The sequence below is a fragment of the Durio zibethinus genome, chromosome 24, assembly GCF_047325235.1.
Source record: "Durio zibethinus cultivar Kanyao isolate XHJ-2024 chromosome 24, ASM4732523v1, whole genome shotgun sequence".
Lineage (NCBI taxonomy): Eukaryota > Viridiplantae > Streptophyta > Magnoliopsida > Malvales > Malvaceae > Durio > Durio zibethinus.
The window spans coordinates 16823593-16849424 of NC_143185.1; the positions used below are offsets into that span (position 1 = coordinate 16823593).

General features: G+C 29.5%; 2 protein-coding genes across 2 annotated transcripts; both read right to left on the reverse strand.

The window, feature by feature from the left end:
- Nucleotides 1–1963: 1963 nt before the first annotated feature.
- LOC111316408 (NDR1/HIN1-like protein 13) lies at nucleotides 1964–3482 on the reverse strand. Its single transcript, XM_022918369.2, has one exon. The coding sequence runs from the start codon at nucleotides 3296–3298 to the stop codon at nucleotides 2489–2491; it is 810 nt and encodes a 269-aa protein (XP_022774104.1). The 5' UTR covers nucleotides 3299–3482; the 3' UTR covers nucleotides 1964–2488.
- A 2313-nt stretch (nucleotides 3483–5795) lies between these two features.
- LOC111316126 (inactive TPR repeat-containing thioredoxin TTL3-like) lies at nucleotides 5796–9730 on the reverse strand. Its single transcript, XM_022918138.2, has 5 exons — nucleotides 8494–9730; nucleotides 8223–8418; nucleotides 7944–8116; nucleotides 6490–6823; nucleotides 5796–6150 (listed from the first exon to the last, which is right to left on the reverse strand). Exons 1-5 carry the CDS (start codon nucleotides 9420–9422, stop codon nucleotides 6019–6021), a joined length of 1764 nt encoding a protein of 587 aa, XP_022773873.2. The 5' UTR covers nucleotides 9423–9730; the 3' UTR covers nucleotides 5796–6018.
- Between the last annotated feature and the right edge of the window lie 16102 nt (nucleotides 9731–25832).

The following is a 25832-nucleotide window of genomic DNA, read 5'->3' on the forward strand; positions in this document are numbered from 1 at the left end:
TGAACCAAACCCTGAATTGGCTTCTTCAAGAGCCATGGCTTTTGACAAACCCAAACCATAAAACTCATTGAAAGAAGCCCAGTTTTGCTAAAAACCCTTTTGCCTAAATTCCAATTCTTTTACTCCAAAGGAATTTCAAGCTCTTACTTTGCAAAAATCTTGTTTTCAAATGTCCCACATGTCTTGAAATATTTTACAATCTGACTTCTACGGTCTTTGGCAGTTGGGTTTCAATGGATTTGCATAAATAGTGGAAACAGCTTCGCCTTTATTTGTTTTATAAGAAGGGAAGGCAAGGCAATAGTTTCAGTTCTGATACATGATTTTCTTGCTGGGACCTGGCATAAGTCTGTTGGTTCCAGGGAGTTTATTTTACAACCCATTTTCAGTCAAAGCATAATGGTTTATTATCCAAGCTCGAATATTTATCTAGTGAAATTGGAGTAGCAACGAGTAGCCGCATTCCTTTATATGATTTTGGCCCGTAATATTGCGACATGGGTTTTCTTTTGATCTTTCAATGTAGTCTGAAAACGGGGCCCCAAATAAATGATTTTCCGCTTGGGGCCTAGTCCTTCAAAACATTGTTTGAATTTAGTCTTGTGCAAAATTTTGTTCTTCAAGAAACATTAAAAATCTCAAATGCAGAATTAAGGGTGTCACCTTTAAATGCAGCCTCCATGAGATTGATTCAGGTGGGTTTGTCTAAAGCTGGGATTTCTTGCACCTCTAGTTCGGTAGCTTGACTGTAATTAGTCTATGCTTGCCGGGTTTTGTTTCTCCATTTGTCTCATTTCTACCTTTTTAAAACCAATTGTATCATTTCTACTTGTATCTGCTGTTTTTGAACTCTTTTCTAATCATTATTAATAAGTCAGTTTTCTTACCTTCCAAATTAAAAAAAAAAAAGAAAAGAAAAGACTGTCATTCTTAAAGTTTTTAAACATATAAGATGAATGAACTTGAAACTTAATTTAATTTATTCATATAATCACTTTTAAGATTCAAATTTTAATATTCGCAATCATTTTCTCTATGGCCTCCTCCATATAAAAAAATATATATCCAAGATGCATTTTGATTCAAATTGAGTTCTTTGAACTCTACTCCTAGATCTTTAAGTTTAGTGGCATAGGAATAGAATCATTCATATTTGAGGCTTTATTTAATAAGAATGACGAAAAGGGGAAATGATAAAAAAAATTTTAATCTAATGGTTAAAATTCATAATCACTTTTTTTATATTATAGCTTAATCATTAATTAACAAATTTTTTTTATCTTTACCCATATCCATCCTCTCTATCAAGTAAAGCCTTAATGTAATATCAAAGCATTTTGTTCTATATGTCTTTGTTCAAAGAGTTACGCTCAAATTCTTCTTTTTCTAAATTAAAAACAATTACTCCCTTTTATCTTAAATTGTTTGGGTGGTATTCACTTTCATGTAATTTAAGAAAAAAGTTTGGATTTTAATGTATTTAATATTAAATGTTAATTATTTTTTATAAAATTAAAATTTCATAATTTTTTATGTCAAAAAATAAAAAAAAAATTCATAAAAAATATTTAAAAAATAAAAAGTAAAAGTTTTAGATGTTAAAAAATAATAATTTTGAGACATCTTAAAAAGAAAAGATGGACAAAAAGCTTTTGATGATTTTGGAATCTTTCGATGATCTGTATTCTCCTTTAAGGAGCTTTTTCAACTTCCTTCCATGCTTCCACTTTTTTTTTTTTTGAAAAAATTTTCTTTGTTGATGGTTAAAACTCTATTTTTAATATTTAATATATTATTTTCCGGTAAATTTGGTAGAAATATATACTATATGTATATATATCTTTTATATCCTTATTAAGGCTTGGCAAGACAAACATAAACAGATCAAAAAAGCCAAAGCTAGCTTGATAAAACACCTCAATTCCATCCATAACCAATGTCTATCTACTAATTACATGGAAGAAAATGTTAGTACAGGCTTCAAAGATTAAAAAAAAAAAAAAGAAGGAAAGAATTAACAAATATTAATGAGGCATAGGCGGATTTGTTGTCACACTTTCTTTCAAATAAAATTGCATGGAGAGATCTCAAGAGGTTGTTGACCGTACCTAAACACAAAAGTTAACAACGTTAGAGAGTAAAATTAGGAAGAAAATAAAGAAAAAAAGTGAATCTCTTCACTATAATATTAAGGAATAATTTCTATAAAAAAATGATCTCATGCATTATCAATGAAAGTTTTAGACTCCAACAACAAAATTAAATGTATTAAAAAATAAAAAGAAAAACAAATGATAATAATTTAATCTGACTTGTAAAATAAAGAAAAAAACTCTACTAATGGTGGATAAAATAATAGTCAGTTAACATATTGACCACCTGTTTCTTTGACATATGAAATAATTATGAAAGTAATGATCTAATAATATAAGAATTAAAACAAAGAAATGCTTCACATTGTCGATTACAAAATAATTTACCTTTGATATCAATTGGACAAGTTGGTCATACAATGTTCGTTCAGAATCTTAGTTCCTTTACCCATGGTGCTCACCCTAAACTTACACTTGACATCCATGTCTCTGCTCCACATCTTGAATATCCAAACGTTCAGCAACAATGGAGAATTGAACTTTAGCACTAAAGAGATTTCATGTTTTGGTTTTTTGTCATTCATACTCCTCTGGACATTAGGTGGAACTGATTGATCTTCGGGTCCATCTAGTTTAACATGAACAACGTTCGAATCACCGCTGTTTTGATACATGCTTGGAAATTGTCCAAAACCAAGCTTTTTCGTCCAGAAAGTTAGCTCCGCATCATCAGCAACTGACCCGTATTTGATTCCCATCTTTTCATTGGGGTTCTTGACTTTCAGTGTTACATCATATGTAGGGGGACTACCATCTTTATGCTGCTTGACATGGAGCTTTGAAACAGAGAAAACGGGAGCTTTAGGGGTAAAAGAATGGTAGATTAGAGTTAGAGTTACGCCTATCATAATACCAATCACAACCAAAACAATGGCAATCCATATCAAATACGTGCGAAATGGCCTCTTCTTTTTCTTCGCCTGCACGGCGGCCTGACGGTAACTTTCTACAACACGGGCGTTTTCGGGAGGTGGAATGCGATATATTTGATCTTTAGGGATTTGGACGATGTAGGTTGCTAATGGTTTGCCTGGAGGGGGAGCTAGCTGCAGGGAAAGGCCGTCGTTGTTGTTGCTGGGAGTGGGTTCGGGTCTCGACGACTGCAAGTGAGGGTCCTTGGCAGAAGGCGCGACCCGCTCCTCCATGGGGGAGATGGGGTACGAAAGAAAATGTAGGGAGTGCCAAAGGTGAGAAAGTTGAAGGTTAAGGTGGAATTTAGGGTTTGCATGGAAAGAGGTGGCTTCATTGAGGATGATGGGTTGGTTTTGTGGTTAGAGAGAAACGAGGTTGCGATTTAGAAAAGACAACGCATTTTTTAGAGCAAGGGAGTTAATTAATGAAGAAAACAACTAGTCTTTCCTCTTTTAGGTATTAAAAAAAATAGGACTCTATTTTTGGATATGTGACTTGGACTGGGTCTTTTTTTATTCATGATATGGATGCATCATGGTCGATACATTACTTTAGAGATTTGAATTTTCAACAAAACAATCTTCTATAAAAAAAATTTTCTGAAACAAACAAAATCATATAAATTTATAAGAAGTTTATTTCAATGCACTGTTATTTCATTAATTTATAAATTTAAAAAATTAAAGTTTTTTAAAAGGGTAAGATTGAAAAAGAGAATTTAATAAATTTATGTTCAATTATATAATTTTTAGTATTTAATTACTTTTAAAGACTTTTAAGTTTTTTAAATTTATGAATTAATAAAATTACAACTTATGGTATATTGATGGTGCATAAGATTTATACATTAACAATATATTAAATTATATAGAGTCGAATATATGAGTCAAAGTACTGAAATTCAAGACGAAATTATAGCAAACATAAACTATTGGGATTTGAACTTAAATACTTATGTTTAGGTAATCTAAAATGGGATTTGAACCTAAATGCTTATAAGTTTATAAATGTTTGTCGTACTATTCATACAATGTGTCATGCATGTGAAAATTTCCTATTCAATGCACTATAATAATATATGAACTTTTTGAAATTAACTGTTATTATATTTGTTAGCATGTACCGTGAATGTATTGACAAATTAATTTTCTTGCTTTCACCCTTGGATTTAATTTCCTATTCTGATCATGTACAAGGGCATTTGAAATGTTATTTACACGAGATTGGTTGTCTTTTATGAACAGAGCTTTTAAGAATTTAGTATTATAATAGAATTATCTAAATAAAGCTTTTAAAGAACAATATTTAAAAAAACTCTAAATTTAATAAATTTAATAAAGTATTAAGAAAGTTTCCCTGATTTAAGTTAATATGACCTTTATAGTAGTGAATATTTATAAAATTATAGTTGTACCTATTTTTAATTTTCTGAAATATACTAAAGTGTGACATTTACAGAAAGACATAATGTCATTCAAGTTCAGGTCTTTTCCCAACGTAAAGCCAATTCAAGCTAGTAGAAACAATGGGCCATATGGAGATTAAGGCCCGGCCTATAAGTCTGTAAATTTAGCCCAAAAGTCCAAATTAAAACAATATGGAAACCCAAATCTATCCTGGAATATATATTATAGATTGAGTGATTGACTATGGAAGCTGAAAATAATGAAGCTTCAAATGCACATTGCTAGTCTCTTAATCTGGAAATTAAAAATTTTCATTGTCTGTATATTAAAAATAAATAAATGTAAAAAAGAAATTACTATAGTCACATTCAGTGATGTTTAAAAACTCCATTGTCATGATGAATAAGACCATATATATATGTATATAATAAAAATAAAAAATAATTAAAAAATATATGAGATAATCTCTTTTGCTGGTGGAATTAAAAAAATTTATTTTATAAAAATAATTATAAAATAAAACCTTTAAGAAAATATGCACACATATAATCAAATTGTTACCAAATATTTAATGTCGCATTTTAACGGTATCAAAATTTCCCTTCCAAATTCTTCACAATAGCAAAGCAACCCTTTTTTATCGAACCTAATTTCACATTTGCTCAAACAACATAGTTATTAATTTCATTTTAGTATCGGTTCTTTCGGTTGATGGTTTCAATTATATTTAAATATAATACATTTAAAGATTTTTTATTAGATTTGATATTAAAAATTATTTATTGTTTTCATTGATTTTGTTTGTTTTTTATAAATTTTGATAAATTAACTTATTTCGATCTATATGTAAATATAAAATATGTTTTGAAATTTTCAATTTGTCTTTTATTGTGTAACTATTTTTAACCTAATATAAATAAAATTAATTAAAAAAACCATTAAAAGTTGAGGTTTTCTATTTCTTATTTTAATTTGTTTTTTTGTACTTTATTTTTTAAAATCAAAATTCATAAGTATTTTAATCTTTTTTAAGAAAGTAATTGTGCTCTCTTTCTAAAGTTTAATAATCCTGAAGTCAAGGTTAATCCTTTCATTTATTTGTTTTTATCTTAATATTTACATAAAAAGTATTTATTTAAATATTATATAATTAGATTAAATGTTTAAAAATATTATGAAAATTTTATGATATTATTTCTATACTTTTAAATTTATTTCTTTAATTTTTAAAAATATTACATATTTATTTTGTAAATTATTAATAATATTATAACATATAAATTCATATATATTTATACTAAACTGAAAAATCTACAATAATATACCGAAATCACTAATTCTGGCATATACCATATTTTTAAATAAAATCGAAACACTATTGGTACGATATTAATTAATAACTTTGCCCGACAGGCAACACAACAACCAAACCTGCTGTCCATAATTTCTTGGCTGGTGTCTTTTGTCGCTGCCTTTGAGCTTCCTCTCTTTTCTCCATGTCGGGCTCATCTTTCGTGTTCACCAAGCTCCATCGTACTCTTCTCGTCTTATATAACTTCGCCATGTAGTTTCTTGAGTTGCATTTGAGCCTCAGACAAGCCCCGTTTCACCTCCTCGTTGTCCGGTGTTTCTCTTTGCAAGATCTCATAGTCTTGCAGTGAAGCTTCCCATTTTCCCAACTATTACATATATCCAATACATCATTATTAGATTATTGAACACATTCTATAGGCACACACAATTATTTGACTTGTTTAGCACACACATCTACATCTATACACAAAAAATGTATAATACTGTGACATGTGTGCACCACATTAACTGTCAATTGTGACCAGTATTACCTATTGTAGCTTTAAAGGAGGACTGCCTTAAAAAAGATTATAGGTATTGAAATTTAAATCTCAAATTTATTGGATGTCAATTCTTAAAAAGTAACTGAATGAACTGTTGAGCTCAGTTTTAGCTATTGTATCTATTAATCATGTAAAAATTAGTTTCAAGTTTATTAGTCTCACCTTGAAATTGCAATCGGCTCTTCTTAGTCTAGCTTTGCTGTAGCCAGGGCGCACATTAAGGGCATGGGTGCTGTCCTCTATTGCCTTTTCGTAGTGTCCAAGCTTGGAGCGACAAGCTGCTCGGTTGCACAACAAGACGGAGTTGTGTGGATCATGATCAAGCCCCTCGCCATAAGCAACACACGCCTCGGAGAATTTTGATGCCTTGAAATACTCATTGCCATTTGATCGAGCTGCTGCCACTGCTCTAGCTTTCCTCATTACACAGTTTGCTTCTTTGTTGTTCGAGTCAAGCCTAACAGCTCGCTGAATCGCCGTCAAGGCATCATCAAATCTTTAGATAATCATCAAGAAAACATTATTTGTTGAGTTGGCTGACAGTATTGTATGAAAGATCATTTTGTGTATTGTTATAATTAGTGGCAGGTCCCAAAAGATCAACCAAATTTGCAAATAGATAGCATGTTCTCTACCTTATTCCCTTGGCTTTTAAATTGAAAATTATCCTATTGGCGATAATTGTCTTTTTCATAAAGTTTAAATTTACCATTCTATTTAAAACAATGGACCAAACTCAAGTAAAAAATTTTATAAAACAAAAATCTTCAGGGCATTTCTGTAGCTGGCACCAGTTTCTGTTTGGATCAAGTCAAAAATTTGGTAATTCTCCAATGGTGCAGAAGCGAACCCCACCTGTAAATCAAGGTTCAACTTAAACAACCTGTTTTATGCTGTTCATTATCATTAGAGATACCTGGCACATGAGCTGGCCTGCATATTAGCGCTTATGACACAGTTTTTGGTTTCGGCTTAAGGAAACTGAGCCAATGACCTTAAGTTTTATAGATTAAGTGTTGGATTTCAATTTAAATAGCAATTTTCTCTTCATTTTTCGCCTGTCATATATATTGCTCTGACTGGAGCAGGAACTGCTCTGAATTTCTTAATATTTACCTTTTAGATTTCTTTATCAAGCTGTTAGTAACACCAAATACCCGTACGCATAAAGCAAAGACAAGGTCAAAGTTGAACTTACCTAGAAATTACCAATTCAATGTCAAACAGTAAATGAAAAAGGAATAGAGAAATAAAAAAAGGTGGGGGAAGTAGGTGTCCAGTCATAACAAACAAAACAATTAACCCAAAAGGCCAAAACGCAATCATTTCGTGCAAATTTAGCCCCATTTGGTAGGTAAAGGTCAGATTTTGCCAGCTCTAATCTATACCCTTGGTTTGGTTACTCTTGCTCCAGCAAGAATCTACTTTTGAGTTGTTTTACAACATTAATTCAGCTTAGGATCATAAACTCCCTGCATCACTCTACCTATTATCTATCCTTTATGCATAGACCCCTATGCTCATTGCCTAAATTTCCCTGAAGCAGTACTTTCCTGCATCACTTAATTCTATAGGTACTGATAGTAGTAAAATAAAAAATATAGTAGAACACTAACCTGCCGGCAGCCATGTCCACCTGAGCTCGAACAACTAGCAAATTCGCGTTACCAATTGGGCCAAAGTATTTAGTGCAGTCATCAACATTGAAATTTGGACCTTTCAATAATGCTTCATCGGCCTCTTGGTGTCTGTGGAGCTTCAACAAGGCCTCGGCTTTCAATGCATATATCTTGACAAAAAGAAAACAAGTTATATATTGTAAACGGACAAATCATAATACTAAATTTTGATGGGATTTGAGGTTTTTTTGGATTGGTTTGATTATTTATGCATACCTGTGGAGCTGAATCTGCACCAGCATTAATAGTTGAATCTGTTTCTTTTAGCAGGGTGTTCCAATCTCGTAGCCTTTTAGCTTCAGTAAATTTGTTTAAATGTGCCTGAAGAGTTTTAGCTTTAGCAATGTCATCACGGTCAGCCTCAAGGCCTGCATGCTTGTAGTGATATATTGCCTTTTCCACTTCTCCTAGTCTGTACAATTTTATCAGTTACAAATACTAACTCGAATATTCATGATTGTTTAAATATGAGCAACTTTTTTTTTACCTGAGATATAAGTTTGCTAACCGATGGTGAGCTCTGTGATAATGAGGTTCAATTCGAATGGCTTCTCTGCACTCAAAAACTGCCTCAAGAAGCCTGCCTAATGCTGCTAAGGCTGCACTTTTATTGCTTCGATATGAAGCCTTATTTGGATCAACGGCGATGGCTGCTTCATACAAAGCCAATGCTTCTGCAAAATTCCCATTTTTATAATCTTCATTGCCCATGATTTTCAGTGTTTCGGGGTCCATTCTTGTAGAAAGAGCTCTGCATAGAGAAGCTGGCTGTTCTTCCGCAAGCTTTTCCTCAAACGGTTTCTTCACCACATTTCCCATTACACTGTTACGATATTTCCCATTAGGTGTTGAGATGTCCTCTCTTGCAGTCGCAGGGAGTTGATCAATAACGTTATATGAATTAGTGTTTCCTCCTCCGGGTTGCCTCAAGTTGCCTAAATTGCCATAAAGCATAATATTACTCGACGAGGCTCGAACCAGGTTGCTGTTTCCTTTTGTTTTTTTATGATCCACGATCATGTTTTCAAGCTCACCGGAGATACTAAGAGCTTCTTTGGGCACCCTTCTACCACGGTTGACATATCCTTGGTTAGGTGTTATTCTGGTTACTTCATCAGGATGTTTCCGAACCTGGTATTGTTGATGTAACGCAGGGGACTTGGGATGATTTGGAGGCGGTTTCGTGGATGGTTTTGTTGGCGCTTCTGGTCCATTCACCGAAGAGTTAAAAAAGGAAGACTCATCGGAACCACTCCGCCTCCTCTTTGTATTTGAGCTTGCTGTTTTAACATTGTTGTTGTTATGGATTGGCAATGAACCAGTAGAAGTAGACCTTCTAAGCCAAAACCTACCCTTCCCAAAAACTGCATTCAATATCCCACAACCCGATTTCTTTTCCGGTGAATTATCCCTCATATTTTCCTGCTCAGCTCTCTGTTTAGAATGCAGTTTTTTTTGTTATAGAGAGGAATGGTGTATTTTCAAGCAAACAAGCAGAGAGAACATGGGTGCTTTTCAATTGAAATGTAAAAGAATACAAGGCCAGAAATGAGATATCATTTACTTTTTAATGGTAAAGAAAAGGGAAGAAAAGAGAGGCTAGAATGAGAAAGACATGGTAGGATGGTTGAAAACAGGCCTAGTCCCAGGAGATGATATGCATGGTCATTTCCTGGAGTGTCTGCCAAGAGAGAAATTCTCTTCGTTTTCTCTCTCTTCTGGCTAAAAAAATGGTAGAAGATGGCATGATTAAGAGTGGGGAAAAAAAAAAAAAGAAGAAATTTGCAGGAAAAGATGATAATGATTTACAGTTGTGTTGTTTTATTAAAAATGCAAGTTGGCTTTGATTGTTGAAAAAAAAATTCCTCCTTTTTTCCTTTTGCTTTTCGTGTGATGTAAATAGGCAAAGCTAGAGACTCGGTCCAAGTTCAAATGACAATCTCTAGAATTTTAGAAAGAAAAAAAAATTGGGGGAGTTTCTTGTCATGCAGCCAACAATTGGGCCTTTTGAAGATTTTGGTGTACAACTTACAAGCCAGGACAGCCTTATTCATGAATAAACTAAGAGAAAGTAAAAGGAGGAGGGCACGTCTTTAGCATCTCACATTCACAATTGAGCACAGGCAGCCTTTTCTTTTAATGAGTGAAATCTATTAGTAGTTTATTAATTACTATAACATGAAATACAGGCCCCTTTCATCTTTTATCCACTGTATTTTAATATTTATCCTGAGAAATAAGCCAACAAGTTTAAAGATGTCAATTTCAAATTTAATCATGAAGCATGAAATGTCCATTTGCAAAGTATGTCCTTTTTATGTTTTCCACTTCTTAGCTTATGGCGAAAAAGTCTAAGGACGACATGAGTGCATGGATTCAAACCAAACTATTCTCTTTCCCCCTAGCTATAATAGGGCCGTGCCCTCCTATAAAAAAAGATGTTTTTATTTTTCATTTTTTTTAAATACTTGTGTCCTACACATCACTGATAAATATAAATATGAAAATCTAACTCTTCGTATGAAAAAAACTTTTAAAAAATGAATGTATTCATGTGATGTACATACTTGGATTGGATTTCACGCTAATTCTTGAATTAAACCAATATAGTTCCAACATAGTTTACAAACACTAAAGATTTATATTTTTTCTAATGTATTCGTTTTCTTTCTGTTCAAATTGAATGTGTATTTTCTTTTCGAAAATAACTTACAATTATATATTTTTTTAATAAAAGAATATCTAAAGCTTTAATTGATTCATGAAGAAATGTCATCTCATCAGTAAAAAAAAAGGTTCACTAACAGTTAGCTACTTCATCTTCAATTAAGAGAGTTTAACTTGAAACAAATTATAATATCCCAGCCTAAATAATAATTTGGTTAGACTATTACTAAAGTCCATTAAGTTAATTAGGAGGTTAATTATTAAAAAAAAAAGTTGTTGAGTGTTTTATAAAAAAAAAACCTAGTTATCGTGAAATACAAAATAAAATACGAGTTTTTCTTCCTTATCTTTCTTGGGGTTAAAAAGTATGAAAAATCAAGTACAGATCCAAAATTGAAGACTACAATTGAGTTAATTTCCTAATGATAAGTATCTACCCTTTTTTCATTTAAGAAAAATATCATATTAGTTGTTATTATATGGAGTTAAAGTTTTGAGAGAAAAACCAAGAAAATTATAAATCTTTCATTAATCTTCATGATCTATTTGGATAATTATTGGGCTTTGTTTATTTCATGTTCTTAAGATTTATTGATGATTATTGAATGGAGTTTAAAGGCTGAAAGTGGGGATTTGAGGTTTTAAAGATTGAAGGAGAAATTATGTTTTTGGATAAGACGCTATAATCTGCAACAGTGAATTAAAATGAATTTTTTTATTAATGGATAGATTATTACTATAAGTATTATATATTGTTGGAAAGCTTGTTGAATCTACTTTTTAATGAAACAAACAGAAGTTGAATTCAAGTTTTTTATGAAGAGTTGTCTAATTTTTTCTTAAGGATATGCAGGCTGTAAAGTAGTAGCATTAGGGTTGAATTATGAAAATTGTCTTAATTTTTATACAAGAAATTACATATTAAGCCATATATGTTTGGAAAGCTTATTAAGTCTACTTTCCAATAGAATAAGAAGAATTGAATTTGGAGTTTCCTATGAATATATGTGTAATTTTTATTAGAAGGTATATATGCTATCTGACAATAGCATATGACATGGATTACAAAAATTGTTATAATCAATCCACAAGGAATCATGAAATGGGTGATATACGGGTAGAAAGCTTATCGAGTCTAGTTTTTAATGCATTAAAAAGATTTTAATTTTGAGTTATATATCTAGAGTTATGGTCATTTTAGTGAAAGTAAAGTAGGCTACCAAAATTAGTTACTTAAGTTAATTCTTGTTTAACTTCATTGTTTTTGATATCATTGGTCTCGAAATGTGTTGATTAATTTCTATTATGTTGAAATTATCTTGAATAGGTCATTAAGTATTTTGAAGGAATAACTAAGTGATAGAATCGAAAAGAGGTAAGTACAATCTCACTCACTTTGCTTATTTTTAAACATATGTATATATGTATGTTTCTAAATGAGAAAATGTTTTATTTCATTATTTTTGATATATGAAAATAGAACCAAGCATATGATTATTTTATGTTTTTTCTATGTAAATGATGGATCATGCTTATGAATGAAATGAGAAAATGATTTATGTTTAAGAAATGATTTTATGATAGCTATATTTTTACATCCTTGAAAAGTGAGATCATCAACACCAGAACTAGTTTTATAACCCTGGTTAACCAGTAATATTAGTAGCATAAAAATGATCATACGACCCTGCTAACAGGTTATAGTAGTTAGCATAAGGCCCCGACTAAAGGGTTATAATAGTTAGCAATGATCATGAGAATGAAATTATTGATACGGCCAACATCATCGGTTATAGTAGTGATCATAGCTAACAATAAAATAATGATGAACTAATAATTTATGATAAAAATGATTTATGATGATTTTAATTATTGATCTATGATTTGATTTGATTACAATATTTGAATAGCAGTATATTTTGTAATAATTTATGAATCAACATATTTTAATATTGATTTATGATCTATGAAATGCTTGACACAATGATGATTTTGGAAATATTTGGACAATTTGATTTAACAAATGTTTTGAATGATCTATATAATATGTTTGAAAATAATGCTTGATATGATAAGGTGTGTGAGTCTATACTTGCTAAGCTATGGTTTGCTCATTCTTCTTTTACTTTTTCTTTACAAATGAGTAAGTGATAAGTTTGCTTAGTTTTATAAAAAGTTAAAAGATCAAATGTGTAAGATTACTTAGTCATCGGAGACAATGTTGGCTAATGAAATCTTATGAAATAGTTTTTTATTTTTATATGGTTTATATTTGGATATATAGAGATGTATCATTAATTGGATTAAAGATATTTATTTTATTTGGTAGACTATTTTTGTTTATTAAAAAATTTTAAAACAATTAAGAAAGAAGGCTTCATATTACTTTAGGATTTTACTTCAAGATAATATGGTTGTATTGCATCTTGATCTCAAGGCATGACATAAAAAATGTGTGGATATGATATGATATATATGTAAAGAACTAAACCCAAACTTGAGAGGCAACTTTTGTGAAATAAAACCATGAGACCTTTGGGTTAAGGTAGATAATACCTCGTAGGTTAGGTATGAGTCTCCACAAATGGTATCAGAATGGTCACTAGTTGATGAAAACTAAGTACTACCTTATGGGAGTCACTAAGTGTTATATGACGGGGCCATAAAAGTCACTAAGTGCTGCACAGTAGAGAGCCACATCTAGAATCGTAACATCTAGTGTGATCTTGGTCTTGTAATTGGACTCGATTTGATAGGGACACCAAGCTAAAGGTGAAGAGATTGTTACGCCCCCAATCTCACATTGGAAAAATGTATGGATAAAAGATGATATATAAGTTAAGATTTAAACTTAAATTTGTGAGACACTTTTTGTAGGATAAAATTGTAAGACCTTTGGGTCAAAACGAACAATACTTCATAGGTTGAGTGTGAGTCTCCACATAAATTAAGGTACAGTTCCATGTGTATGTCTACGTTAAGAGCCTTCAAACTAACATCACCTATCATTAGCCTTCAAAACAAATTACCCTTTCCCATGCTCTCCCTCTAAAAGAGAAGAAGAGGAACAAGAAGGAAAAAAAATATAACTTCTTGTTATTGTTAATCCTCACATAGTAACCAAGGATGCAAACAATCATGAGCAGCACAAGTTCACAAGTGAGGCCAATAGCCATGTGCTTTGTATTTTTTCTTAAGATCTATGAGTTTTTAGATAGTATTATATCAAGTAAGGAAAAAGATATGCACAATTCTAACTTTAACCAAATTATTTTTTTGAATGGAAATTTTAACTTAACCTCATGACATATGCCATCTTACTTTTCATAATTTGAGATTGAAACAAATAGAATAACATTCTTCTATTGTGCAACATAGTTATCGATTTTATAAAATGAAAAGATAAAAAAAAAAATTAGTAATTTTTTATATAAAAAGTCAAAACATTAGTCTAGAGAAAGATATTACAAATTTTGAAGTATAAATTTCAAAATTATTAGATGACAACTCTTAAATGTAACTTTATGAATTAAATGAGATAGTTCCAATTCAATTGATAATCCAACCTATCTTGTTAGTAAAATTGGGTAAGGCCCACTACCAAATCTTTGATGACAAACCTGTGAGGCAGGGGAGTGATAACACTAGGCTTACTAATATCTGCATTAAGAGGGTTGACGTAGGCCACAATGTTGGTTCCATCTATGTGTCATAGCACAAGACCCACTATCCTTTTCTTGCAAGATCTCCAAAAGCACAAGCTTGAATCATCCCCTGTTTTTATCTTTTGCAATGCACCCAAAACCTAAGACAAAAATGTATTTAAAACAATTTAGACACTCTATTTTATTCAAAAAAAATTTTGGTATCAAAATGAATTTTGAATTCTTGAAGATGGGATGCAAAATTGTTATTAAATTTTAATTGTTAAATTGAATTTTAGGTCCAAAGATTAAAAAAAAAACCCAAAATTATGTTTTTAGCTCAATTTATTATTTATTATTTTATTTTTTAGTTTTTATTTTAGTTTTTATTTTAGTTTTAGTTTTAGTTTTTTTTTATTATTATTTATGGTTTTAAGACATGTGCCCAGAAAAATAGAAAAACAAAAAAAACAGTTTTTTTGTTTTTGGCAAAAAAGAAAGCCTAAGATCTAGTTCTTGGATCTGTTGAAGATTACTAATTTTTTTTATGAAAATACTTGGTCCCTAATCCATGGAAAAGGGAAAGATTTTGGAAAAATAAAATCTTAAAAATAATCCAGGTGGGATTTAGTTTTTCCAAATTAAGGTGGGATTTCATCCTTATAAAAAGACTCTAAATTTGTAATTAAAAAGAGACAGGAAGCAATTAGCAAATAAAAACAATAAGCAAGAAACAAGTAAATCACAGTAATTAGAGCATTGAAATTTTTTTAGGTTTTGGATTTTGATTATGGGTTTTAGGGTCTAGTTCAATTTTTTGTGTTTCTTTTGGAATTGTTCTTGGTCTTTGGGTTTTTGGGTTTCTTTTTTTTATTCTGGGATTTCAGGATCTTTTTGAAATTTTTGAGATTTTGATTTGGGTTGAATTTTTAGGATTTTGGATTTGGGTTGAATTCTCTAAGATTCTAGAATTTGGATTTGATTTTTGGGTTCTAGTTTGATTTTTTGATTCTAAGTTTTTTTTTTTTAGATTTGAAGAATTTTGAATTTTTTGAGATTTTTTAGGAATTTTTTGGTGTTTTTCTTGAATTTTTCAAGGAGATTGAAGTTTTTGGTTGAATTTCATAGTGGTCAAAAGGTTTTCACAACAACTTACTTTTGGGTTCTTCAAATTTTTTGAAAAAATTAAAATTTGTGGCATTATTTGAATTTTTTTGGTGCCAAATTTTGGGATTTTGGTTAGTTTTTGGAATTGGGTTGAGTTTTCTAGTAGAATTCCTAAAGAGAAGTTAGAGCAAATTTGAGTTAAAGAAAAAATGAGGAAGTGAAGTTTGAGAAAAAAAGGCTAACTTTTGACTTTTTTTACCAAGATCAAAATGTTTTCATTTAAAAAGGGCTGATTCGCACCCTGACCGAAGCAACCCATGTGCCTACCCTCATCTTGACCCAACTTGATTGCAGTTTCCATTTTTGTTTTTGTTTTTCTTTTCAATTTCAATTTCAATTTTGATTTTATTTGTTTTATTTTTTGGTTTTTTATTACTTTTATTTTTGGTTTTTTTTCTATTTTTTATTTTATGTTATTTTTTAATTGTGATTGAATTAAAAGTGATGAGGAAAATAAAAAGAAACTTTGGTATGATTTTTTTTAGTTTATTTTGCATTTTTTATATTTATTTTCATGATTTTCAATATTTATTTGCATATTTTTAATGATATTTAATGCATGATATCTTTGCATTTTTGTGTATAATTTTTATTATAATATTTTGGCATGATTTTTATTAATGATATTGGCATGATTACATGTTTTAATTATGATATTATTATATGATATTTTTCTATGATATTTTGATAGTATTTTTTTATTATAATATTTTGTAAGTAAATAAAAAGGAATTGTGATTGATTTTTCATAAAATATTTAATAAATCCGACAACGAAGCAATATTAAGTGAACAATGAGTTTATATTTATTACTTTTCAGGTGAGGAAAATTTATCTTTTGGTGAAAATCTAAAAACCTTTTTTCTAGTATTTAAATATTGAAATTAATAAAAACCATTTGAGTTAAAGTTTAGATAAGATAATATAAAATTAATTTGGTATCAACTTTGGGCATTGTGAGGGTACTAAAACCTTTCTTACATGTAACCAACTCCCAAACTAAATTATATTGAAGTAGATCAAACTTATTCTTTTTAAGAATCCTTAATTTAAGCTTAAGACAACCTTAAAAGGAATAGATTTATATAGGTGGCTAATCACATCGAGATAAAAAAAAGATTGGTGATGACTTCATAGTTTTTGTGTCTAATGAGTAAGTTTTTGGACTTGAAAGTTATAAGAAACATTAAAGAGTCAAGCCTTTTTTTAGTTGCATATTATCTTAAGTCTTACTTTGATAGTTATATTATGTGATTTTTTATGATTTGTCTCATATGCACTAACCTATTTTTTTGTTTTGTAGATTTTAATTTTTTATGTGTACTAATTTATTTAATTATTTGGACTGGCATGTCCCTTTACACAAACTACACATGCATTCATGCATAAACTCTAAACCCGAGTTTTGTTCTTTCTTAGGAGAGAGCAAGTACCTACATTCTCGTAAAGTGAAAACTTCTGTGTGAGCTAGCGAAAATTTTCACTCGAATTGAACCCTTTTCCATTTGAGGTTATAATAGTGGGTAAGGATTGTGATGCCTTACTCATCTATAATAGACGATGATAAAGAATAATTTGGAAACCTTTAAATTATCAAACCTTTGAACCTAGCATGTAAATAAACTCTAAGAATCCAAGCCTAAGCTAGAGCCATGCCTTCCTTTTTGTATAGAAAATCCTAAATAAGGCATATGAAAGAATATTTCTTACTAGTTTACTTGTAAAAATATATTTTGCTCCTTGTATATGTTGTATTTACTAATGCTTTTCTTTTACTATATGTGCATGCATTTACATCATCAGATTTATCATAAGAAGTGATTGGTACAAAACAATTTTAACAAAAGAATCTTAATTATATATATGGTAGACTTAACAAAGTCCTCTATTGGCCTGAAAAATAATGTTCAAGCTTGAAACAAAAGGCTTAAAAAGGGAGTTAAAAGGGAGAATGGCTAACAAGGTTCAAGCATTTAAAGAAGAAAGGGAAGAATGGAAGAGTCTGTTTGCTGACCTTAATATAATATAGTTATCTAGCATTCGGTAACTGGTACAACTCTTAATAGAAAATAGACAATGACAAATGAAAGTGCAAAAAAGAGAATAAGCACCTCTGAAGCATAAAAACACATTCAAATGCTGAATACGATTGTTAACATTGAAACAAAAATAAAAGCATTGAACGAAGAATGTAAGCAAGTAAAGGAAACATATTGGAGAAAACATGACCAGCTAAGTTCCTGCTTGATCAAATCACTATGGCTATTTATAAAACCAATGACATGGTAGAAGAGATCAAAGAGTGGTAGATAAAGGTATCACTAGTTGAAACACATGGCCAAAAACTGTTAGATTTTCTCAATAATGGATTAGGGATTTCTTTCCACAATAAATTTTAGAATTTCTATGGATGTAATTTTGAATTTGGTTAAAAATAACTTTTAATTTAATAAAGATTTTTTAAACAATTGTTATATGGTAAATCCTTCTTATTGCATTCATTCATGCATTCATTCATTCATTTTCATACAAAGTTGGCATGATAACATGTTATCCTAATTTTAAAATTGTGGTAAATCAAGATTCAAAAATAACTCAATCTTCAAATAATCTAAAAGACTGTTATACATACCTAATTTTATTCGAGTTTGTTCTATTTTATTTTATTTTTTTATTTAATTTGCATGCTTGATGTGGCTCATTTGATAATTTTAATTGAATTTATCTTATAAGGTCATTTGGGCTTTATTTGATTTGGATCCAATTTAATTTTGTTGGGTAAATTTAATATTGGATTATTCATGCTTAAAAGCTCAAATCTAATTATGAAGACCTAAAATACTTTTTAAAGCCCAAAATTGATAAAGAATGCCTATAATACTTTTTATAAGCCCAGACGAGGCCCTTAATGCAACCCATTTTTTTGGCCCAATTAAAGGCCCAAATTGGCCATTTAAAATGGCCCAAAACGTGGCCTTTTTGGAATAGCCTAGAACATCTAAAACTGTAAAAGAAAAGGCCCATGCATGAAAAAGCCCAAAACAAATAAAGAAAAAGGTATGGCTCACACATGAAGAAACCCAAAACAAAAAAAAAAAAAGAGATAAGGCTTATGATTAAAAGGTCTATTTAGCTATTTTTAAGGGTTTTGCATTAATAATTCGAGAATAAAGAAAGAAAAGAACATGTGAACTATTAAAAAGAGAAAGAAAAGGGATGACAAAAATAGAAAAAGCTTTTAGGCAGCTAAAAACATAAAGAAAGTTATTTTTTTTAGCATCAAAAAAAGAGAAAGGAAATGCCTAAAAAGACGCTAATTTCTTTTTCATGTGAAGACATGCATAGGTATGAAGAAGCACACAGCTAAAACAGATGCTGAGGCTCTACTGATACAAAAATAAAAAAAACCAATGGCAGGAAAGAAAAATAAAAAAAGATAAACAAGGTGGGTAAAGGAATGAAGAACTTAGGCAACAAGAAGTCTGGCCAATATAAAAAAAGCCAAAACGAAAAGGTTTGGCAAAAGTTTTTAGAGCAGCAAAAAAAAAAAAAAAAAGGGTTTTAGGAATTAAAAAAAAAAGTTTTCTAACAACAAAAAAAGAAGGCAGAAAATAGTGGATGGGAAGAACAACCATAAACAAAAAAAGAGGGCTAAAAGCTAGCTAAAAAAATTGAAAGGAAAACCTTGAAAAAAAAGAGGCTTTGAAGAGTAAGCCATAAATAGTTAAAGAGGCAGCCATAAAAAAAATAGAAAGCTTTCAGGGAGTTTGAAAAAAAAAAGAAGGAAGAAAGCTTTGCACGAAAAATAGAGAGGGGCCTTGATAGAGTAAAAAATGAAAAAAGAGAGTTGGAAGCAAAAGAAATAGAGCTTTCTGAAAGAAAAAAAGAAAGCTTAGGAAATATATTGAAGTTAGGTAAAAAATTACTACCTTTGGGAAGAAAATAGAAAAAGATAGTTCTTTTATTCCTTGTGTGTGTTTATATGCATAGAGTAGCTTGTATACTTGTGATATAGGGTATGTGTTTGCATTCTTTTGTTGGTTTCTACCTTACCTAAGTTCTTCATTAAGGCTGGCTTAGTTGATGGTCTTTAAAAGACTTAAAGATGAAAGTCTACCCTTTAAAAGTCATGGCATTAACCTATAAGTAATAAAATAGAGCTTTAAAAAAAATAGTAGCATAACATCCAAAACAGGGGCAAGAAGTTATTTATGTTAGAGAGTTTTTTTGCCTTATCAAAGCTTGTGTTTGTCGCTTGTTCGTAGTTGCTATGTGGGGATGATTCTAACTATTGTTTTGTTCTTCATTCATGGTCTGTATCTAGAGCCTCAAATGTCCATCCTCACTATGTTTCCTATATGTGAGTTGTATGCATAGGCATGGGATTAATTTCCTTTTATGATTGTTTGGTCGGTTGTGCTAGGATTATCATAACATATAGATCTGTGGATCTACTGCTAAACATGGTTTAAATGAGTCATCATTTTTTATTTAGGTATGATTAGCCACCTGATCAATTTATCCTATTTAAAGAGGAGTCCCAAGATTGACTTAAATATTTTTAAATAATAGATTCTAGTTTATGAAACTAAATTTTATGTTTGGAAGTACAATTACATGTGAAGAAGGTTATAGCACTCTCATAAGACTCATCAAAAGATGATACCAGTTTGATTTCAAATTATCCAAGTCTTAAACATGTTTATAATTTACCAAAAATTTACTATTGAAAATTGATCTTAAGATTACTTCAATAGTTTGGTAACAATTTAAGACAATTCTCTTACCTTATGAGTATTTACGGAGACTAGTGTCCCATCTTAAAGAAGCTCCATCATCGGATTTCTTAAAGTATTATACCCAAGAAAATAATTAGTAAAGTCTTTTAATAGTTTGGTAGGATTTACTTTGATGCAAGTTTTTCAATAGTTTGGTAAGATTTTATTGTAAAATATTTATAAAATTTTATTTTTGAGAAAATTTATTAAATCTTCTAATAATTTAGTAAGATTTAACTTAAGATATAATCCTCTAATAGTTTGGTAGAATAAAATGCAAAATACTTTATTAACAATTATTTATTTTTTTGTAAAAATTGAATTATGAATTCTTCAACAATTTTGTGGAATCCATAAAATTTAAATTTATAAAAAATCCTCCAATAGTTTGGTAAGAATCATGAAAATAAAATTTTTGTTTTAGGTTGTTTTCTAGAAATAAAATAATAAAAAAGAATTTTATAAAAATATTTAAAACAATAAAAATTGCTCAAGTTAAAATTAGTAAAATAATAATGATAAATAAAATAAAAAAACTTTAAAATGAAAATTGCAAGAAAAATAAAATCAAAAAATAAAAAAAAAAAACCTGCGATCAGGTCAGGTTGCTCCATGAGCGACGTATAGATCCTGAACAAGTTTACGTGGATTTTGGGTCTTTAGAAATGACGTCATGTTGAGGCTCTATAAAAGCCAAACTTCTCAGCTTTTCTTTAGAAGCTTTCAATCCATTCTCCCTTTAACCAGATTTCTTTTTGCCTTTTCTTTAAAAAACCCTCAGAACAAGCCACTAAAAACTGGGTAACTCGTCAGTTTCTAAAAAATGTTGTCCGAATCTTGTTGAAAAATTCAAACTTCACTGAAAAATTCAACCAAAAAAATTAAATATTCAAATAAAAACTCAATTTTTCTAGATTTTTCTAGATTTCCCATAAATTTCCTAGAAATTCAAACTTTATCCTAGAACTTCAAACCTAAACCCAAAACTTCCAAACCCAAACCAAAAAATTCAAACTTTCAATCCTAGAACTTTGAACCTAGAAACTTCAAACCTAGAATCCTTAAAACTAGAAATTTCAAACCCAAAGATTTCCCCAAAAATTCACTCTTGCTTTTTTTTATGATCCTGTGTCCAATTTATAGCCAGTTTTGGGTAGAAATTTTAGGGCTCGAGCAGAACCAATTTAGACTTGAATCCTAAGATTGGATTTTACTCGAATAGAACCAATCTAGGCTTGAATCTTGGGATTGGATTCTGTCAATCATGATTTAGGCCTAGGTTTTTCCAAATGGTCTGATTTGATTCGTGGTTTTATGTAGATTGATTTTTTCAATTATGCCGATTAAGAAAAAGGAAAGAAAGATTCATTAAATAATAATAATAATAATAGTAGCAGTAGTAATAGTAGTTGTTATTGTTGTAGTAGTTGTAGTAGTAGCAGTAGTAGTAGTAGTAGTAATAATAATAATAATAATAATAAACATCATTTGACCCAAACACAAATGGGTATCCACAAAGATTGTTATAGAAGCTTCATTTTCATTCTTCATTCTATAAAAGCTTAGGTTCTCACATTGAATGCATACTTCTAAATTGAGATAGCAAAAGGAAAGTCTTTTCTAAAAAAAAAATTGTGTCAACATGAAACAGGTGGCAAACAATGGCCTTTCTTTGGCCTTTTTTCCTTTTTTTTTTTCTTAGACTTCTTACATCACATTTCAATAGCCTTGTTTTCAAATCTCAAGATCAGTTTAATGTTAAAATTGGAAGCTTTACTTAAAAAATAGGAACTTTCAAAATGAAAAAGAAAAAGGGGTTCTTGGGTTTCAAATTTTAGAATTGGCTTGGTGTTTCTTCCCTAAAAAGCTTAGATCTCTTTTTGGAATTTTAGGTTTCATGTGTTGTTTTGACAATAAAATAGTGAGCTTTGTTTAAAATTTAGAAACTTTCTAAAGTTGAAGAAAGGAAAAAGGTTTTGTAGGGTCTTCAGGTTTCAAAATCTATTTCATGAAGGTCACAGTTTTATCATTTTATGTGTCGTTTTTGAAAGATTGAAACTTTTCTTTAGGGCTTATTGTCTTCAAAGATTATAAAAAAAATACATAAAAAAATGATCTCAAAAATTTTCAAGCTGTGAAAGAAAATGAGGATTCAAAAGGTTCTGGGTTTCAACAATTGTTCCGAAGTTTGGATTTGATTATGTCTCGTTCAGCATTACTATTTGTTGTCATGTGATTAAAGTTTTTTTTTTTTTTTTGCTATAACACGTGAATGCAGTAGATGGATTTACTTTGGTAATTTTTAAGATTTGAATTATCTTATGTTTGTTTAAATCTTCATTAATTTTATATATAAAAAAAATGAAATGATGAAAAATGATTTTGAAGATCCTGCGTAGATGTTAAGGGGAATTCAAATCATATATTGAAGGATTAATTTTCTTGAATTCCACCTAGATGTTGAGAAATTAAAGAAAATTTTCTTCACAAAATAAATAATAATAATAATAATAATAATATTTTCTTCCTTGTTTATATTTGCTTTTTGCTTGTTTAATGACTTGTTACATCATTAGAATTATAAATTATCATTTATATGTTATCTTTAATTATGTTCATGCATTTATATTTGGTATTTGCATTTTATTAATGTCTCTCCAAAATATTCATAAAAATCAATTTTTAGACAAAATATGAAAATTAAGCTTGCTTATAAAGTCCATCTAAATATTGAAAATTTTTGGAAAAATTCATAAAAACCCTAAATCTTAAAATTAAAAACCCTGAACCCTAAAATTAAAAACCTTAAACCATAAACCAAAACCTTCAAACCATAAATCTAACCCCAAACCCTAAACAAACCCTAAATCCTCAATCTACCCAAAACTAAAGTCCAATCCAAATACCATAGAATCTTTCCAAAATTCGAAGATTCATATGAAAACCACATATAAAGTAATATGTTCCCAAATGCTACATAGATAATTAGATATTTAGAAAATTTTATTTCATTAAGTTTTCTATATGATTCCTTAACAAAAAATAATAATAAGATCAAATAAAAAATTAGAATAAAAACAAGTTCTTAAATATACATATCGCACATAAACTCTATCTAGAGGTTGGAGAGTCTAGGTGATCTCTTTATATTTAAATATCCAATCCAAAAATTGCATTTTATCGTCTTAGATTCATTTGCATATGTTTATTTTTAATTTATTATTTGCATTCATTCCACATGCTCCTATTTTTTAACTATTGTTTCTCGGTTAGTTGTAACATCATTTTTTTCTGCAAAAAAATTTTTTTGTGGAAAATGTTATTCAAAAAATGGATTGAAGATAAAATTAAAATAACATTTTGAGGAAAATAATTCTTGATACTCTGCCTAGATATTCAAGAGTCACTAATAATTATCATCTTTAAAGAATGTTGTTTTTTATTTTTAAAGAATATCATGACAAATCTTAGGCAAAAAGAGTTATATTTAAATTTTGCTTAAATATTTGAGAATTTTAAAGTAATTCTTTAGTTTAAAGATTTTTACAATATTCATAAATAAAGATTTTTATAAATTGGGTTTTTTTTTCAAAAAAAAAATTATCATTAAATTTCAAATTAAAATCATTTTTATTCAACACAAAAGATAAAGCATGGCTAATTGATATCATTGTTTAACAGGTATTGTGAGGTGCTAATCATTCCTTGCGCATAATTGTACTCTTGAATCTAGCTTTGTTTTCAAAGATCAAAAATATATTTTTGCTAAAACTCAAATTATTTTCTTGGTTTAGTTGAAAAAATAATTTAGGTGGAATTTTTTTTAAACATGATTTTTTTTTATTATTAATTATTTTTTTTAATAAAAATTTATTATTATTATTATTATTATTATTATTATTATTATTATATTTTTCTCTTTCCCATTAAAAATTTTGTTATTATTTATTTACTTTTATTAGTACTTATTTTTATTAGTTAATAATTTCTCAACATTTAAGTGAAATTACTTTTTTAAAAAACAATTTTTAATTCCCTTCAACATCTAAGCAGGGATTCTAAAATTTTATTTTTGTTATTTTATCTATTTTATTTTATTTTGCATAAATCTAAAATATATAAAAAATAAAATAAATTGTATCAAAAGTAAATTACAACATAAAAATTACATAAAAATTAAAATGAGCATAAGAATTTAATCATCAGGAAAATTAAAAGGTATAAAATTTAAATTGCAATTAAACATGAAAGAAATATGCATGAACTTTAAATGATATGAAGCATACATGAAATTGAACTTTATTAAGATCACACAAATTTTAGCATAGTGTAAACTCTTATACAAGCATTAAAAAAAAACCCCTCGAATGAGGGAACTTAAGCATAGTAATTGACCTAGCAAAACCTCACAAAGACCGCAAGTATGACAAAAAAAGCTTCAGAGAGAAACCGAACAAGAAGCAAAAACTAAGGCAAGTATAAGAACTTTTCTATGCAAACAACCAGCCAAACATGGACTAAGAAGGATTCTTTTTTTGCTTTTATTCTTCCTACAGTTAATATCTTGCTTTCTTTCACCTTTTGAACAAACTTTGGCCTTCCTTCCAAAGCTTTCTTGTACGAAAGTTCTCTATGCTTTGTTTTTTTTTTGTCCCTTTCTTTTGCGTCTTTTTTTTATCGTTTCATCTCTATGCGATTGTTCAGTTTCACCTTTTTCCTCTTTCTTTTCATCTTTGATTTCCCTTATTTGCTTCACGCCTCCATTAGTTTTTGTTGCTACCACTGCCATGCATTTTTCTTTTGTTTTATATTTTTTACTTCCTCATTTTGTTCTTTTTTCTAATTTTTTTTTGCTGCAAGTGGTTCTCCTCTTTTTCCTTTTTCACGTCTCTCCTATTTTCCCATTCTCTTTTTCTTTTGCTTTTTTTTGTACCTGCCTACTGTCTACTCACATTATTTTCTTGTTTCCATCGGTAGCCTAATTTTTTTTCACTGATTACTCTCACATCTGGTTCTTCTCCCGTTGTCTTCTTTTTTTTCTTTTTGCTTTCCATTTTTTGGCTTCACGTCCTTCTTGTTCCTAAAACCATAAAGCCTTTTGTTTTTGCCTGGCCCCCATGTACTGCTTGCCTATCTCTCTTCCCCCTTCAATTTTTAATCAATCTTTTAGTCATTTTTACATGTCTTTTTTTGTTTCACTTTTTGCTCGCTTCTCTACATTTTCTTTTTTAGCTTTTTTCATCATTTTTCCTGTTTTATTTTCATCACTACTTCACGAGCTCTTTTTCCTTTCTTTTTTTTTCCTTACATTTTTTAGAACTATTATTTTCTGCTTACTGTTAGTTCAACTGGTGTTTCATTCTTCTGGTTGTCAATTTTTGCTTTTTTTTTTTTATTTTCATTGTTGCTTCTTCTATTTCCCTTTTTTTGCTACGTACTCTCATTTTTTATTTAGTTTTTTTTCTTTTTACTCTCTTTCTCTCTCTTTTCTTGATGCAAGTTTTTCTTCAAGTTTTTACCCCACGTTCTCATGTTATCATCCCACAACCCAATCGTTCCTTCCCCTCTTT